The sequence below is a fragment of the Blennius ocellaris genome, assembly GCF_963422515.1.
Source record: "Blennius ocellaris genome assembly, chromosome: 10".
NCBI lineage: Eukaryota > Metazoa > Chordata > Actinopteri > Blenniiformes > Blenniidae > Blennius > Blennius ocellaris.
In genome coordinates, this window is record NC_137659.1 from 19,812,334 (window position 1) to 19,831,758 (window position 19,425).

The 19,425-nt window shown below is 39.9% G+C and overlaps 1 protein-coding gene across 1 annotated transcript in view; it reads left to right on the forward strand.

The window, feature by feature from the left end:
* Positions 1–5,653: 5,653 nt before the first annotated feature.
* The window catches only part of ca8 (carbonic anhydrase VIII), a gene marked incomplete at its 5' end in the record, with an annotated part of 15,287 nt that continues 1,515 nt past the window's right edge, over positions 5,654–19,425 (forward strand). The window contains 8 exons of the mRNA XM_080504090.1: positions 5,654–5,729; positions 10,313–10,504; positions 10,728–10,852; positions 12,917–13,012; positions 14,130–14,192; positions 14,306–14,354; positions 14,739–14,851; positions 18,680–18,872. Of these exons, the coding sequence (XP_080360216.1) occupies positions 5,654–5,729; positions 10,313–10,504; positions 10,728–10,852; positions 12,917–13,012; positions 14,130–14,192; positions 14,306–14,354; positions 14,739–14,851; positions 18,680–18,814 (849 nt within the window). The 3' untranslated portion in view covers positions 18,815–18,872. The remainder of the gene's footprint in view (positions 5,730–10,312; positions 10,505–10,727; positions 10,853–12,916; positions 13,013–14,129; positions 14,193–14,305; positions 14,355–14,738; positions 14,852–18,679; positions 18,873–19,425) is intronic.

Consider the following 19,425-nt stretch of genomic DNA (forward strand, 5'->3'; position numbering starts at 1 on the left):
TAGATAGATAGATAGATAGATAGATAGATAGATAGATAGATAGATAGATAGATTTACTTTATTGATCCCAGAGGGAAATTAATATGTCAGCCAGGTAAAGAACACAAATAAATATAATACTATAAAAGCACATTAGTAAATATGAAAATATTTACTACCTATAGTAGTAAATATATAACATATTATAAATATATAACTGAGTCTATATAATAGAGTCTTATGGCACTGGGAAGGACCAATTTTCTGTAGCATTCTTTTAGACAGCGAGGCTGGAGGAGTCTGTGGCTCAAGCGGTTCCTCAGGTTGTCCAATGTTTCATGCAGTAGATGGAAGACATTGTCCATGATTGTCAGCAACTTTGCCAACATTCTGTCTTCAGCTACCTCCTGCAGAGAGGTGAGTTTCGAGCCTACAACAAACCCTTTCTGGTCAGTTTCTTTAGTCTGTTGGCATCCTTTGCCTTGATGCCTGATAGATAGATAGATTTTATTGTCATTCTGACAACTTACATCAAGTATTGTCACAAATCAAAGATACCTGAATGCAGTCCTTTGATAAAGACCATGATACAGTAACATTTAAACTTCTCATTCCGATGTTTGAACACCCTTAGTGGGTACAGATCAAACAGACTGAGTGAGTCAGAAAAACTAGGCCCAGTGGTACAAACATGATCATAAACATGCAGGTGCGTTAGGTGACATGCAAATGTTACATCCATGTGGATTTTCAACCTTTATACACAAAGTGCCCGCAAACCCATGCTTTGAATGAGAGAAACACCATGAAAGTCCCACATTTGAAACCTTTTGCTTTAGCTCCCAGAATTGTTGTAGTCAAGGTCAATTACAAAATTTTAGCAACATACTTTAAAAAAATGTGAAAGTCTTGGTTAAGAAATGAAACCAGATGTGAACTTTCTTCCAAGAATTATAATTAAGTCCAGTTGACCTGATTCCCTTGCTGTGAGACGGCTTTTACTTGGGTACATGAGAACATGCTTCAAGTTCTTTAGAGTCCAGCTGCTATTGGCTCCAGCTCTCCATGGTATAAAAGTGTGGAATTTGTAGCAGAAACCAAAACAAAACATCATAGTGAATGGTTGTATAAGCTGTGAATTTAGATTGAATTACAATCTTCATTGAATTAAAATGTATACATTTTCAAGAGATTAAATGAACTCAGTGACAACCTTTCAAAGTAACAGTTGTGTATGACAGCCATCCCTCTTACTGCTGCAGAGTGCCAGGGTCAGGCAAATAAGAGTCACCTATCATCCTAAAATTCATGCTTATAGACTCACAGAGGACATTGGACTATCCAGTAATAATCCACATAAACAGAGGAATAACATGCACACAACCCAAGTCTGGGCTTTAACTGGGAAAGGTGTTGCTTTGAGCCCAGAGTGCCAACCTCTACACCTATAATGTACATTTCAGACGGATTTCAACTCTCCAACACGAGTTACCAGACAAAAATGTGTAAAAAGCAAAGTAGTCATATGACGTAATCCTTGAACCAGACAGAGGTGGTGCAACACCTTAACCATGAGAAGAAGGTTTGAAAGTGTGAGTGTGACTCAGCTGCTGCACGGAGGAGACGTGGCTGTGATACAAGCTCGAGAAGTATGCAGGTGGATCGGCTGTGTCAGAAAGCCTTGCTGGATGAGGTGAGTGTGTGAGGGTAGGGACACGCTCATTTTACAGCTTCACTGACACGTGTCAGGTCCATCTGAGAAGGTCAGAGTTGGCTCATTTATTTCTCCTTTCTCTTCCAGTGATGCATTCTATTGTGTTTTATAAATTGATTGTTCCACTGATACAGTTTCATCATGTAATTTCCAATGTTATTTGATGATGCCAACAGCCGCTGTATGAAAGATGTCTTTGGCTTATATGTTCATGGTGGCTCTTCTCTCGTGAGTCGTCATGGTGACAGCAGTCTACAAATTGGACACCATCCAGCCATTTCATGCATTGATCTCACACCTGAAATGCACTGGTAATCAAAATAACGTCCCCCTGTTAGACCTACAGTAGCCGTAACAACAATATCTGACTTAGATTTGATGAATGGAGCTAAGAAAATATAAAGTTATTGATAATCAATTAACTTAGCTCTTTAAAACCTTTGAACCATTTTCAACATTAGGTTCAAATTGAAGGTGTGAAACACACCACTAAATGTTGTTCTCGTTTCACCAAAAGAGAAGAAATAATTTACCGTGAAAAGTGTGTTTGTTTTGCAAATCAAATGTACGTGTTTCAATATAAAGTATCATTCAGTAAGAAAAGCTGCTCTTTGGTTTCAGTTGCCACAAGGAGATTAAACGTCACAGCATAAATGTGATAAGAAGGGGAAAATACTCTCAAGAGACACATGGGGCAATGAGGAGTTAAAAAGAAACAATGCGGGATCATCAACCGCAGTTGGAGCTGAGTTGCAGTTGCCTTTTGCTTCCTGTAGGGTGAAGCAGTGAACTGTATTTTGGAAAGGATGAGTGGGATGTTCTGGTTACGTTCATTCTTTTAGGGACCTCAACCTGAATGATCGGCTCAATTAGGGAAATCAATACATTTTGAATCAGACTGTGATTAGGGTTAGGTTAAGTTCCAGGTCAAAGGTAGGTTACTTTTGATTTCACAGGAGAAATAGTAAATAAAAAAAAAATGTTGGCAACTCTCTCATCGCAGCTATAATCACAGTCACAAGAATATATCAAAAGGTTCAATGGTGCAGGACAAAGCTCTCCTTTTAGTGAAGCACGTTTTCAGTTCTGAAAATGTGGACGTATGCATGTGGATGAATTATAGTGATAAAATAAGATTTTAGTGTGAAACAACACAACAATAGCAGAACAATAAAAACCTGCAATGCTACAAAGGAAAAACCTCGTTCACAAGACGATTCATGATTCTATTTTGACTACAGAACTCCACAGTTTCTAGTACAAAATTCAACCAACTTCTAAGTTAAAGGTTATGAGTATATGGTGTGCTACACATGGACCAGAAGCAGTCATGCAAGAGGTTCAGGTAAGTCTGAATATATGTCAGTAGGAAGTTCCCCAATGCTCGACCCAATTTACACCTGTTTGTCACGCTGTCTGTCACACCTAAATTGTTGAAAACATATGTCGATACCCCTGAAGGAAAATACTCGTTCACCTTCTGTAGCAGATTATTCTTGAAACTGTGAGATTATCTTAGGGCTTTAAAAGGTTGCTGTTATATTGTTCACAACTGGAGCTGCTGCAAACATCTTCCATAAAAAGGTGTCTGATGTATTCAGGAAATATCAGTGTCGTGACATGGTCGCTGACGACGATACTGTGTGTTCCAGTAAACAGACATTTATACAGGAAAAATTTAATTCATGATATTTTCACGACTGGCATATCCAATGATTTGATTTTCTTTGTGGACGAATTGATTTGTTGATCTGGTTTCCCAAAAAAGCATGAAGTATTGAAAAAAAAAAATGTAAAAGATGAAAAGGCCATCATTCTTGAAAGTTTAGTTGGAAAATTCCGAAAATACTATGGTAATATCCGCCCAATGGTCAACGACTTTGGAGTTTTAAGACACATGCAAAAGCAAATCCACTAGTTACTGTCTGATTATGAGAGAAGAGATGATGTGAAGGTCACCAAGGAACAGATCCCTGTCACAGATTGTGGACCACTGGCAGAAAGAGACTGCAGGTTCTGTTTCTGGATCTGTTGCAGAAACTAGGGAGTTTGCCTTCATTTAGCTGGCTCACTCTGAGGACAGTTTCCTGATAAAGAATGTAGGGCAATTAACACGGGCAGCCTGGAGGATATAGATTAACAAAGAAAAGAAAATCAAGAAAGATCAGCCTGGGACATGGAGGTATTTGTCCCTGTTACATGATTTCAGGTTAAACCTAAATATTTAACAGATTTACCATCCAAACATTAAAAATAATTTTGATTTCTATTGCTCTGTTTTATTTTTCTACTCAGTTCCAAAATCCAACAACTCTATTTTCAGTCTAATTGATGAGGATTAATCGTTTTATTCTCCCATTAAACTTCTAGTAGAAATCTGCTGAAAACTCAACTTTAGTTCACCTATTCTAACATGTTAAGGCATCAGAGTATGTCATTGCACATCCAAACAACTGTGAACAATAACAAATCTGCAAGTATTTAAAGACTCTCTGCTGTCAAACAGAAAAGGCATCATAATTAAATGGCAAATGCCAAATATCAACAACTACTTTCTAGCAACATATGCACCCACGGTGACTTACTGTTTGTTTGCAAAGTTGCAGCTGGTTTAGCCCAGTTTCGCAGTCAAACTCTAGAAGGTGTTCAGGGATTCATGAAACCTTGTCTGTTCAGGTCAAGGGTACAAAAACGATCCTGCGTAAAGCGAGCACAGTGGCATGTATATCAAATGTTATCTTCATTCAGGCTCTTCATGCCGGCATGTAGAAGACATTTCAACAAGGCGGTGCAACATGGATGACTGTTCATCTAATTGGAGCAATAATTATGTGAAATGTAAAAATGTAAGGACTGCACTAGGATTTTGTGTTGGACACTCTCGCCTTATTCATGGGAATATCCTCATTTTGAGTGTTAGCAGACTTTCTGTGTGGAGTTTGTATGTTCTCCTTGTTGGGGGCATTTCGAGTTCAGTACATGAAACTGATGTTATCTGGTGACTCTAACTAACATGTAGGTGTTGATGGATTAAACCTGAATGCAACCAGCCTCTGCCCCAGAAGTCCTTCATATGCAGCCTGTTATGCCCGAAACTGAACCTGAAACACTGAGGTTCTGCCAGAAAGTGAGTGTGTGTTTAATAGCTCTTTTTTTTTTCTGTCCATCTTGAAATCATCAAGGTTTGAGAACAGTTTGGCCTTTCGTTTTCTCCGTCCCGCTGCTCTCTGCCTATTTTCTCAACCACTGCTGTTTCCTTCACCCAAGGGTGGATGTGTGGCCTCCAGCACAAACACCAGCATGACCTTCCTGCTCGCAGTCCAACACACACAAACACAAAAGCACATCTGAGGGACCCAAAACAGCGGAGGAGTTCAAGGAACAAACACACAATTCAAACTGCAATTGACTGACATTAACCTTCGAATACAAATAAAGAACATTACATCTGATACGCTCCACACTTTACGCAGAACTGCAGCCACAGGGAGCCCATGATGGAGGAGAAAATATGATCTGTTATTATGTGGGAGAAAAGCAGAGCGAGGGAGCACACCTGCAGTCTGCAGAAAAAATAAAAGCGAGAAAGAGAGGAAGACGGAAAGGAAGGGAAGGAGAGATAAGAGTAGAGTAGAGTAGAGAGAGAGAGAGAGAGAGAGAGAGCGAGAGAGAGAGAGAGGTGGAGCAACAGAAAGGAGAAACACAGAGAGGTTGTGAGCAGCTCACACATCACTCAGTTGCTCTAAGAGGATAAGAGCTGGAGGAAAGGTAAGAAGGGTGAGAAGACAGAATTAAGGGGAAAAAAAAATATATTTATATATAAAGTAGAGAGAAGAGTTTCTCAGACTGGGAATCCATTCAGCAGACTGCAGACTTTAGTTTGTGTCTGAGTGACTGGGAGTCCACCCAGAGGACAGACTTCTTTTGTACAGTGAGCAGGCTGACACACACACTCACACCATGGCCGACAACGTGAATGAAGAGTCGGGGGATTACGTCCCGGGGAAAGATGAGCTGGACTGGGGCTACGAGGAAGGTAGGCCGGTTTTCACTGCTTTGTTAAAAGGATGCAATGACTTGACGTGATGTAGTCAAGGGAGAGTCCAGATGGGTCTGAATCCTCAACTTTGCACACGGAGTGTCAGAGTTTTAAAGTGTTGTCACCAACCCGAAAATCCTGTTTTGTGTCGCGACACTGTAAAAAATTCACATTACAAGCTGCACACATGAAGTTGCACATGACAGCCTTACAGATTGCTTTACAGCACAGGAAAACAAACAGAGGCCCAGCATTCATACCCAACTGTCTCTTTATACGACGCCCTATGATAGCACTGTATATATATATATATATAGCATTGTATTTAAAAAATAAACATTAGAATAAGGAAAACTTTTAAATAAAAGCCTTTACCTCCCATGTCAATACACGAACCTTCATTTAATAATATCAATGTTCTATTAACACGTCGATAATCAGGCATGATGGTTGTTTTCGTTCAGATTGTGTGACCTTTCTTTATACACTCAAAGGTGGACAAATTCACTGCTGCAAATGTAATATATAGTTCATGAATAGACTTGGATCATTTACTTTCAATATATTGCATTTTTCAAAAAAGAAATATTTTAAACCGTACCATTAATAACTGATGGGTACTAATAGAAATCTATATAAATAATGCGTGGGATCATGAACCTGTCTTTTCTTTGAAGGGCAACATGACAAAGCCACTTTGTGATCCTCAAAATGAAAGCTTTAAAAGACCGAACAAAGAGGTCGGCAGGGGAATTCAAATGAAACCGCTTGATGTTTCTTCCACCGCGAGTGTGTTGAAACTATTTGTTCTGTCCTGAAGGCGGATCTAACAAAGCCAGTGAAAACAGTGTCCCCAGACTTAGCGGTACTCCCAGTGAGCGGGAAGATAATCCTGTGTGTGGCGAGGACGCCCTGTAAACCCGCCGCGCTGCATCAAGACCTAAACAGTTAAAGTTAGTAAACATGACACTGTTCACCCTTTGTGACGAGGATCACCCGGCGCCAACTGTCATTGACTCAAATTAAGCTTTTCATTCGTTTTCCACACACTCTTCCTCGGTGTGGCTCGCAGTGCAAACGGTCATGTGACGATGAGTTGTGATGTTTTTTCTGTGGTTTATTTTTTTGCTGCCTTTACTGAGCATCGAGGGATGCACTGTCACACTGAACTGTAAAATTCTTTCTGTAAGTATAATTAAGTATATCACTATAAAGCTAATTGATGGCTTGCTTTATACTATCAGTGTCCGATGGGAACCTCTTGTCTTAAAACCAACCTTAGCATTAAGTGACGTGATAACACTGGAACATGTAGGTAGTAACATGTTCAAACGTCACTTCTTGACACTCAAGTGTTCAGAAACAAATGTACAAGTGGGATGAGATGCTCTCATTCAGGAGACCTATGGTATTGGAAGATTACAAAGTATTCGTTAATATAAATACACAATGATAACGAGAATACTGAAGGCTCCAATATTACAATCCTGCAGTGACAGGTAAGTAAAAAAAAAAAACAGTTGCATGAAAGTGCAAATCAGCTGTTAAAGTGAATATCAGCAAATACAAAAAGAGACCATTTAAAAGCTATAAAGTGGTCATCTCACTAACATCTCCATTTAGCTTTGATGTGTTCTGCATGAGAATCTATCTGCAGTCATGCTATCTTTTAAAAAAAACATTTTTAATGAAACTTCGTAAAGGAGTAGTTGTGATGGTACGTGATGGTATGACGTGATTTGTGTTCTGCGGACAACAACGACAATAACACATGATGACGATTCCTTGAATGTCTGATGAAAAAAACATTTGTTTGAATCATATGGAGAAACATGCGCGGCTGGAGAATCCCCTGGCTGGCGAACACTCGGTTATCTCTGATAATAAAGAGTAGACGTGAAATGAAAGAGTCAGGAATTGTCAGCAGGAAATGCACCGGAACCCATGAAGCTTTCCAACTAATGGGTCTTCTGGACAATTCAATAAAGGAGATGTGACTGAAATTGAAAATCTCAACTTGTAGCCCAACAGAAGCTACAAGGCTCCTAAAGCAGATGCATTTTGGGAATAAACATGTGAGAATACACATCTGAATCTTTACAGGTGATAATGTCAATCTATTCAAGAACCTTTGACGTATAAGTCAAGTTAGGAAAGTTACCACTTTCATTATTCAGCACCATGACATGTACGACACACTGATTTATGAAGATTTATGAACTCTTACTTGCATTTTCCTTGAGTTGAGGCATTATTAACACAGATGTACCAGTACAGTTACATCTGAGTCAAAAACATATTGTGTTTTTCAATAGTTACTCATTTTACTCTGATGAGCAAAAGAATATTCTCATACTATTTGTGCATCCAGAAGGTGAACAAGCTTTTTTACCAAAAGTTCCTTTTGTCTCGAAGCGACAACAATCTGAAATACAGCATCAGTTCACACAAATCCTGACTATAATCTATCAAACCAACCAAATCGAATGTCCTCACCTTCACATGCACGTACGCTATTAGAATTCTGCGCAGTGTTTTCAACCCCAGTTGTCTCGCTGCAGTGACACTCACAGCTTTTAGTAAACTGTTGTCAGGGTTTTAGTTGCTGAGGAAAGAGGGAATGTGACGCTCCCCCACCCCTCTTTGGTAAGAAGTGAATAGTCTGCCAGTGTGAAGAACTGTGAGGAGCCGGGCTCATTTTTTTGTGGGAGTTATCAAGCTGCATTGGATTGGAAAGTTTTTCCACCCCCCCCCCCCACCCCCTTTATGTGGAAAATTAAGATAATGAACATCTCTGTTCTTGCAATACAAACTCAATGAATCTGGACTTTCAAGTTGTTATATCCGTTTTCTCTCTATCAATGCAGGAAGGCGATAACAATCTTTCTTCTGTCTCAGAATACATCCTGTTAGAATCTCAGTCTTGCTGACGTAAGACTTCACGGATCACCTGTCCCAGTCAGCACTGGCTGACCCTCTTTCTGCAACCACAACCCGCTTGAATTTGAAAGCTCTTAAAACTGTTTTCCCTGCAAGCGGCAACGCTCTCATTGTCTCTGCCGGGCAAGAAACCTTGTTCACACGCCTTTCCAAAAAACTGCAAGGCAATTATAACCCGTCCAGTTTTATTGTCCTCCTAAGAGCAAAGGTTGTTTTTTTTGTTGTTTTCCAACACTCCTCAAGACAATCTTGTTTCCACTACTTCAGTTTCCAACTTACATCAATTCTAATAAAAACTGGTCCCAATCTTAGTTTACATCTTTTCTTTTTTAAGGGCTATTTTTTCACGTGTGTCACTTATGGATGGCTGTATACTGATTATAGATATTACAAGTTAAAATGTTCCCCTAGAATTTGATTAATGTAGTGTTAGAAAATGCAGTATATTGCTCATTGCAAACAACTTACTTAGCATTTATGAATAGCACCATTCATGGCATGTATTTTCTGGAGAATTTTAAAATGGAGTAAAAACACATAAATAACTTGTGAAAACCTGAGGTCCATCGCAACAGTTTCTGGTTTCTATTCTGGGAGTTAAACACCTTCAGCAGCAGACTAATACCACCCAAGTACACTACAGAATGTCACAGGAGACAGTTCCTTCCTGTTTTAATATAGTATATAATATATTTTATTAATATAGAATAATTAAAGATTACAATTCAGATGACGAGTGAAAGTGAATATCACAATTTCTGATATTATGTTGTTTAGATTCTTCTTCTGTGTTTTCGTAGTTGGTTTTGTTGTTTTGCGTTTTGTTTATATATTGCACAGGTTCCAGGTTATTGCACTGAACTAATAGGATATGCGTACCTATGCCTCTGGCGTCTTTGTCTGTTAAAATGAACATTATTTGTTGGTGTTTGTATTTTCAATGTTCAATTATAACCATAAATATACCATTACCTTATTCATTCCTTCAGGGAGAGAGAGAGAGAGAGAGAGAGAGAGAGAGAGAGAGAGAGAGAGAGAGAGAGAGAGAGAGAGAGAGAGAGAGAGAGAGAGAGAGAGAGAGCTCTCTTTATTTGGAACAGGGAAAGGTGGAAGCAATGTAGTCGTGCAGGCGGAACCTGGAAAGCGCAGACCAAGCAATGGGGTGAGACAATCAGTCAGGCGAAGGTGAAACACAGGAGGAGAAGATCACACATGATGAGAGAAGGTCAAAGAGCCTAAAGCGAGCCACAGCGGGACACTTCAAAATGAAGCAGGAAGCAGACAAAATGAAACTGTACGCTTCTTCATATCAGCCCTTCAGTCCTCTGTATCTTGATGTGTTGCATGCTGATTCACATGCATGATTTCTAACGCACTGAAGTTAAATGAACCCTACTCACAGTATACAGTCTGACAGGAAGTCATTGGAATAAGCTGCGAAGACTTGGCCAGCGCAATTAAGAGACTTAAACCTCTAGATTGAAGGCTTGAGGTGATGTGCAGACTAATAATACTAATACCTGTGCTTTTTCTGCTCTGTGTAAAATGTGTGCAGTGGACAAACACCAGAAGTCCAATCTTAAATTCTACAGCACCTCACTTGATAATATCTGCCATGTAACATGTGTCTTCTGGTCCAGGTGTAGAGTGGGGACTGCATTTCCCAGCAGCCAATGGGGAGTACCAGTCGCCCATCAATTTAAACTCCAGGGAGGCCCAGTACGACCCGTCACTCCTGGACGTGGGCTTATCTCCAAACTACGTGGTGTGTCGAGAGTGCGAGGTCATCAATGAGGGACACACTGTGCGCATCCTCCTCAAGTCCAAGTCAGGTGACTCCCCGGCACACATGACGTCCCGCGAGTACATAAAACCTGTTGACTCAGGACATGCCGAGATAAGAGCACGGATGTTTATGCTTTTGGCGTCAGTCATTAGGCTTCGGCGACGAGTGAGGGAGGTGTGGAAAACACTGGCTCCATGAATCCCTCTTCAGAAGGCGTCTTACGGTCTCTTTTACTGTGTCTTTGCTCAACCTTCTGCTTTCTTCACCAGTGGTCACCGGCGGCCCGTTGCCCAGCGATCATGAATACGAGCTTCACGAGGTTCGATTCCATTGGGGGAAAGAAAACCAGAGGGGATCAGAACACACTGTTAACTTCAAGGCGTTTCCGATGGAGGTAGATGTTGCAAACATGTACACCCACATTAAAAAAGAAAAAAAAAAAAGGGTCACGACCACATACCTCATCTCACCTCATCTAAAAGACATAAAGCAGATAGCACTCATGTGTTTAGACTGCTGGCAATGTAATTTGCCCTCCTTTAAATAACACTGTAGCTTAATACTAGGGTTTCCTCTTTTTAATTTGAAAACACTGTTAACGTTTGAAGATGCGTGCAGAAAAATACAGCTTGATAATAACGATCTCACTCGTTTTGGTTCTGGGGCCACACGGCTCACTGTGATCTTGAATGGTTGACCACTAAAATGGTTGCAACAACAATTTCTCACTATCTCTGAATGTCGTCCTTGCAATGTGATGAAATATCAATCCTGAACAATATGACATTTTTAAGGAAAAGTGAATGCAATTTCAACATTATGCCATTTAATGATTTCTTCTGGTACAAAACACAGGATAGATTTTAGCATCATGGCCTCTGTTTCCTGCATTTTGCAACTTCAGCACACAGACTTCACTAATTCCCCTCTATAGAATGGCTCTGGTGTTAATGCTAGTTCACCAGTCGTGCTGCTGATCTCTAGATTAATAGAACATTGATATTATTAAATGAAGGTTCGTGTATTGACATGGGAGGTAAAGGCTCCTTCATATCCAAGTTGTTTTTTGTGGAAGTAACACGTTATATTGTACTATATTGTAGCAGTAGTACTTTGTAGTGTATAGTAACAGGGATATAAGACCCTATACTAATGCATTCCATCAATTCCATTGTAAGCAATTTACAAAATATGTCCGTTCTCACAAATGTCATTACATATAAATACAGGGTATCTCCATTTTAATTTCTATTGACTTTAAAATGACATAAAATCGTGCACAATGCTCAAGGTAATGAACATTTGAAATGCTTAAAGAGTAATAAATTCACCTTTGTAACGTTAATTTGTCAACCAGAACAAACATGAAAAATAATTCCTCAACTGGCATCTTTTTTTTCCATTTACTGAGAATTTACAGCTCGCAACTATTCTGAATCATGACCAAGTACAAGTCATGTTATTTGTCATAAAGATTTCCCAACGACCACAATTCATATGGCTTATCAATTTGATAGATTGTTCAAATAAAGGCTAAACACTGCACGTAGACACAGTATAATGAGAACCAAACTATACTCTAAACTTACCAAAGTCATGGGGATTCTTAGCAGGTTGACGAAACCAAATGACAATCTCGCATGGTTACATATTTGTGTAAAGAAGCAAATGAAGATGTAGATACACTTCGGATAAACCCCATTAGCCTGAACTATTGAACGAGCGCCATCCTTATCATTTTACATTGAGTGCACAGATGTGAGAGAGCTCAAAATGACGTCCTAATGCCATGTCTCTAAAGGTCAAGACAGCTTGTCCAAAGATCCCACATTTAGATAGACTTTAAGGTCAAAGCAATTTCACTCAGCGGTCAGGGTTATTTTTTTTATTTTTTTATTTGTGGGGGGAGGTTTTATTTTAGTAGATGGAAGATCACAGAGTGTTGATTTACTGTGATATGCATGCTCCAAGGTAAGAAAAAGGTCAGCAGTTGCATACACAAAGCTTCAGATGGTTCACTTCCTGCTTTCGCCTAAACAGCATCCGTTTCAATCATACAAAATCTTTCTATAAATCTCACGGAGTTGTGTCTCTTCAGCTGAACCATTTGTTTGGAAAATCTGGAAATTATAGCGTGGATGACATCAAACGTAGTTTAATCGGTATGGCGGACTTGAGAAGACGTCGAGAGAAAATATGATGATATTTCATATATTCACAATTTAATGCTCGTTTTGCAGAAGTATTTTGTGTGTTTTTTGTAACTTAAAACACACGCACAGAAGTGTAAAAGCTGTGCACTCTTCTCGTTTGGTTTGTAAGTGCCTTTTGTAGAAAGTCCTCAGTCATCACCAGCTGGTGGTCCCTCGCTCCCTGACTGACTCGTGCTGCCTGACACCTGTCCACAACAATGGCCTCTCAGTCACAGCTTGCGTTGCCTTTGTTTGTCTGAGTGCAGCTCCATCTGATTCACTGGAACAGCACCCTCTTCAACACTCTGGAGGACGCTCTGGGCAAGAAGAACGGAGTCCTCATAATAGCCCTTTTTGTGCAGGTGAGCATGCACACAAAAAGCTGGAAAAGTCGCCATGGTAGAAAACAGCTTGTTTTCACAATTTACTACTATTTTGTTTCATTGACCACAACAGATTTTTTTTTTTTTTTGACTATTCAGATTCACATATATATGAACTGGCATCCATGACCCAAATTCCCATTTCATACTGATAATTTATGAGGATTCACAATATGGTCTTTCAGAAACTTTCATTGTAACATTATAGGCTAAATCTGGCTAAAAGACTAAGTTTAATACAATTATGCAACCACAAGTCATTTTTTCAACTACTACTACTACAAATCAAACCTATTTAATATAGTCTAACACTCATGAATGTGCCGTTGAACTAGTTTATCAAACAGCCTTAGTGTTGATTTGAGTTGAGTCATGTTTTGATAGGCAATGTCTGTACTGTCTCCTTCATGGCCCACATGTTTAACACTGTTTCAGCACTTTATCAATCTTCGTGTGGTTTTCCTTCCTCTCATTGTATAACTTGTTTTTCTACATGGAGGAGCAGGTTAATTCCTTATTATCTTGAACCAACCTGAGTATTCATTACGAGGCATACTGGAAAATACACTTTGAAACGTTCCTGTGAAATTCCCCCGATGACCTTAAAAATAATAATTTGTCAGATTTCCTACTGGGAAACTTATTGAATACTTTAGTTTTATGTTGTTGTTGTTGTTGTTTTATAACCATACATCAGAGAAATGTCTTGGCTCTGATGAGACCTGAGTCATACCAGCTGAAGAAAACACACCCAGCGACGAAACAGGGGCTTTTTTTATTTAATTTTGTATTTTTACCCCAAACTTTCCTGATTTTGTAACACTGTCTGCTTCATATGTTCTGTTTTCAGCAGCACGTCTTGCTTCTGTTTCCTGTTGACATCCTGTAACGCAGACAGGAACATAAGTGTAGATTACATTATCTGATGCTGTTGTCTGTGTGAAACGAAGACGGTGTGACTGTAATGGCGGTTCACCATTAACACAAAGTACCAGATTCACCGATTAATCTTTGTGATTGAGTACCGTAGTTTTTGACCCGAAGCACTGAAAAATCCCTCTGGAAACCCTAAAATACTTTTTGCGGTTTTCCTCAGGTTGGTAAAGAGCATTTGGGTCTCAAGGCCATCACTGAAGTTCTACAAGACCTACAATACAAGGTGAGAGCCAAATATTCAAGCTCAGAACTGATGGCGTGATTTTCAGATGAAGGTTGAATTGACTGAATACTTGAAGAGATTAATGGGCCTTTGTCTTGCTGCATTTCTATCAGGGGAAGAACAAGATAATCCCCTGTTTCAACCCCAACACTCTGTTACCTGGTGAGTAGAAAACAGCCTGATTTGTAAAAGAATAACATTGGTCATGATTACACAACAGTCACAGATAAAGAGAACAACAATGTCTTATAGGCTGAGATGTGGAATCTTCCATTGTTTCTTGAGCCACCTACCCCCCCCCCCCCCCCCCCCCCCCATTCTTAATGATCAGTACCACCAGAGAGCAGTGTTGTCTATAAGCATTTATGAAAAGATGCTCAAAGGCTGCACACCATCTAAAACAGCATAAACATTAAACATATGGGCTGCAATGAGATGGAAAAAGTGTCCTTTTCCATGATGATAAAACAATAACGCCATCTCACTATCATTGGAGATGTATTTGGTGTTTGATATTTTTGTGTGGGGTGCTAATTGTGTCGTCAGACCCTTTACTGAGAGACTACTGGGTGTATGAAGGATCTCTGACCACGCCGCCTTGTAGTGAAAATGTGACCTGGATTCTGTACCGCTACCCTCTCACTATCTCGCAGCTCCAGGTAAGACGTCGTCACCATTTATAATGATTATTTGACCTGCTTTCAAACTTTGACATGAACTTTTCTTCTCTTGCTAACGGTGTGATGATTACATCAAATTTGAATGAAATGTTCTGGCATTATTCATAATGTCAAATAAGATTTATTATATTTACCTCAGCCTTAAAATCAAGGCTGACAATTCATGATCCAGTCAAAGTCAAATGGTAAATTGGATTTCTTCCCATTTTTGAGGCTTTCGGCATGTTTGATATATAAAGTCCACAACTTGTCTCCTAAGGCATGCTCATATATTTCTCTGAGTGCAGAAGATTGAGGCAAAGACACTGTTTCCCTAACACTTAATACCAAATACAACCTAATCCAACGTGTCATTGACATGAACGCCATGGCGGTGACAGTGTGTCTTGGTCCTCACAGGCCACAGTTTTCTTGCATCCCTCTTCTCCAACACATCTGATTGTGATTACCAGGCTCCGCGCAGAGTTTGGTGATGAAATATTTATTATGTTCAGGTGTACTGACGTGGGGTAACAGTTAGAATATACAGGCCAGCGGCCCGCAAAGACCAGGATTAAACACCATCTTCTAAAGGCCTCTGTGTCGTTAAAAGGATTCACTGGATTAGAGTGATCACGGTTTACAGTTGCCTGACAAAAGCAGACCTTTGAGGAATGTGTTTCATGTGAAGTTGAATGAAAAGCGAGGATAATACCTGGTGAAACTCTGAGAAGGTGAATTTCTGCTGATTTCCGTTCAAAAATGCAGAGACCAAAAAAAAAATCCTCTGTGTTGACGCCGTGCAGTCAGAAAGCTTCTTTATCACGCAGGACTGCTTCGCTGACAGGAGGTCTTTACACCCACTTGTAATCAATAAGTCTGATGCACTGGCTGTAATAGATTTAAACTTGTATGCAGTGCTCACCTGAATCCCAGCTGTCCCCCAGCAGCCGCTTGTAAAAGTTGACATTGGCATCCGCTGGACATTAATGGGAGTCTTTCATGCTCACTGCCGTCTGACCTGCTGACCCTCGGAAACGCTAACTCGAAGAATGACTTCTGCTTGTCCTGCTGCCTCGAGCAATGTCCGGGAAAGGTGGAGTGAATTACAAAAGGACAAAACGGGGAAAATATAAAGCCAAATGTGTGTTTGTTGATTTCTTCTGGCAAAGTGCGAAACAGAACGACAGAGTCACAATAAATGCCATTTATTTACTTTACTTTACTTCAGGGATGTTTTTTTTTTTTTTTATTTGGTTAGAAGGTTCATAATGATTTCAAGATGGATAATCAGACTGTCGAAGTCAAAGGAGAGACATTTCTCTGACGATCGCTCAGAAAAATGACAAAGATTCACAGAAATGTTTGAAAAGAAAAATGGTGTGAAGGCATTTTATATTCACTTGAAAGGGAGTTTCACTCAAACATCGTTAAGAAGATTTTGGATGATAATGCTCACCAACACCTCCCTCAAGTTTAAGGCTTGAAGTGGCAGAAACACGTCAGCCAATGAATCCAGCAAATTTAGTACTGAAGGGGTTAAACTGAAGCAATTAGAGCATTTCTCTCATACTTTGTACGTCGGCCCCATGTGTGCAGTCTCTGCCTCACTGTAATTGCATGCACTTTGACCCCAGCAGTTATAAAGCTACCTACAGGTCCTGTGGCAGAACATATTTGAGGTACTTGCACTTTTCCTGGTCTCGTACGATCCGTCCTTGTGCTGGACTTGCTGGAACAGTCAGTCCCGGACAAATGATGTGTGGCCCAGGTGGCCAGGGTGGTGCTTGTTCATGTCCATGTGGCCGACGTGTCCTTGGGAAAGATGCTGAACCTCAAGGTGGAGCGGCTTACTGGTGTGTGTGTGTGTGTGTGTTGTTTACATCACAGTGAAATTATTTATTTCAGCTCACTTAGCCTCACTTTCACTGTCACTTTAAGTAATAGACACTGTTTCAAAGGTTATAAGATGTCTGGTTACTTTTTTCCCTTGAACGGCTATTCCTCAAATTCAACAAAACCATGATCTACTTAGAAAAATCACGAAATCCTGAAGGTCCCATCAAATTCTAAAATCTTTCCAAAGACTAAGGTGAATTTCCCTGAAACAGAACAATAACATGTATGGGCCGAAGACTGTGTAACTTTCATCATTCTATACCGTCCGTCACACTTGGTTTGTAGACGGTCTGTAAAGAATCTAACAGTCTGAGACAAAAAGCAGAAGTCCATAAATCTCCACAATATCTCATCAACATTTATATAACACTTATTTAAGCATTGGGCACTGTTTGTACAATTATGTGCAAACAGTCCCTTTTTCAAGACTGATTAGAAAACACTTGTCAAGTGATATCAAGATAAAGATAGGCAAAATACACGAAGCCTCCCTGTGCCTGTACCTTTAATTAAACCCATTTAGATGTTACATGCCACGCCTGAGAGCTGCAGGGTTTTGTTTGTTTGTTTGTTTGTTTGTTTTTTACTGCAGCAGCAGAAGTATGTTAAAACAGCAGGTCCTGCTCACCTTGAATACACACTCCAAACATCCGGCTATTATTGACTGTGCAAGATTGAAAATATGTGTGCACAGTGAATATGTGCGTGCAAAACGCCAAACAACGGTTGCTATGCCGACCGGCTCTGCACTTTGACAGTGAGCTATAAAATCCTGCATCACTCAAAGACTGCACAGGAACTGCCGTGTTTGTTTTGGCCAGCGAGGCCAGACTCTGTACACGACCTGTGTGAAGAAGCGATAACATCTGGAGTGGCTGCATTTACACACAAGCAGGAAGTCACGTTTTGGATCCTTGAGGACGTTTCTCCTATAAAACCACGTCTTTCATAACCTCGTGTTCAGTGATGAGTAAATACAGGCTGTTTTAAAAAATATATTTTTTACCATCTGCAATTATTTCAAAGGTCTTGAGAAGTGGAATCATGATTAGTTACTATGATAATAAAGGAATCCACATGGGGCCCAGTTCTGCTGCTTTTCTTTCTCTGCACCTCAAACCTTATTACGTAAACTGTCAGAGTAATGCAAACATTTGAAGTCTTAAAAGATTCTGGTTACTTATACAGTCATTTGTCTTCTGACATGAATCTAGTTCTATTCTTGTTTTAATAGTCTTTATCTCAGAAAATCTCTTTTTTATCTCTCTTTTTTTTTTTTTACAATGCCATGTACATTTGAGCAGGCATTACAAAACCTTAATGGAGATCTGGTTCGCAGTAGATCTGTGGGTTACAAATGAACTCTTCCACGAATCAAGAACATTAATGTGAATTATGGACAAAAACCACGAGATGATCGCTGGAAAGGAAAAAAGGAAGAAAAAAAAATGCATATACATTAAATATGAGTAAAATACAGAGCAGACTGAAGGATAAAGTTTAAACGTGTCTTGACATTCAAATCAAGTAAAAATGCTTTATAGGTTTGACCTACTCTGTCTGTTTTGTTCAAATTCTGTACAAATGAAATAACAGTCTTTTTAATCAAATACATTATGATGTCGATCCCTTCATCAACCGTAGGTGGAGAGGGTTTAAACCTCGTTCTTGTAACAGCCTCTTTGCTTGCAGTCAGCAGAATTTGCACTAATTGCATGGATGGATTTTCTTTTGTTTATATGCATCGATCACGTGAAGCGTCTTTTCCGAAGCAAGAAGGGAAAACGTAGCAGAAGCAATGCATATTTATACAGTTTCATTTGTTGGCTTATCGTCAATGTGCAATCATCAATGTGAAAACAGTATTATACCGTTTGACGTCCTGGGGCCTGAGTCTTCTGTTGACTCTTTCGTCTTCCATTCCTGCAGATCGAAGAGTTTCGAAGGCTACGGTCCCACGTCAAGGGGGCGGAGCTGCTGGAAGGGAATGATGGCATATTGGGGGACAACTTCCGTCCCACCCAGCCGCTCAGTGACCGGACGGTTCGCGCCGCTTTCCAGTGACTCTCACCTCCGTGTACACTGTCAGAAAAACACTTTGAAACCGACAGATATGATGATGGTGGGTAGATGATGTCCTTATATAGAATTTGATACCGTTTTATTAGAAAAAGAAAAAAAAAAGGACTGAAAACCAGTGAACTACACACATTCTGTATATATTTTTTAAACCTTTCCAGTACACACAGATCCATTTTGATATCATGGAGTATATTGCTGATGAACTAAAAACAAAGCAAAAAAAAAAGGGACACATATTCTCAGTACGACACAGATTTTAAACACACATGTCTTGAGTAATAGAGGCAGTAAAACCATTGGATCAACCGCAGCATCGTTCTTCATCATCTTTTGGATTCTGCCCACTCCCTTAACTGGACGTGACTGACGCAGTAAGGATGTGGGAGCACACTTTATTCGTTTAAATAACCGGATGCTGTTTGTGCAGCGCTGGTGAGCGAAAGCAGAGGTGAAACAAACTGCCTTGCTCCAAACACTGTGCTCTGGTTTTCTTTTTAGTCACGTCAGCAGTTTGCCTCACAGGGGACCGGCTTTAAATGGAAGTAGGCACTCTCTCCCCGCGGTATTTGGGTCTCTCTGAAACCACAGTGGAC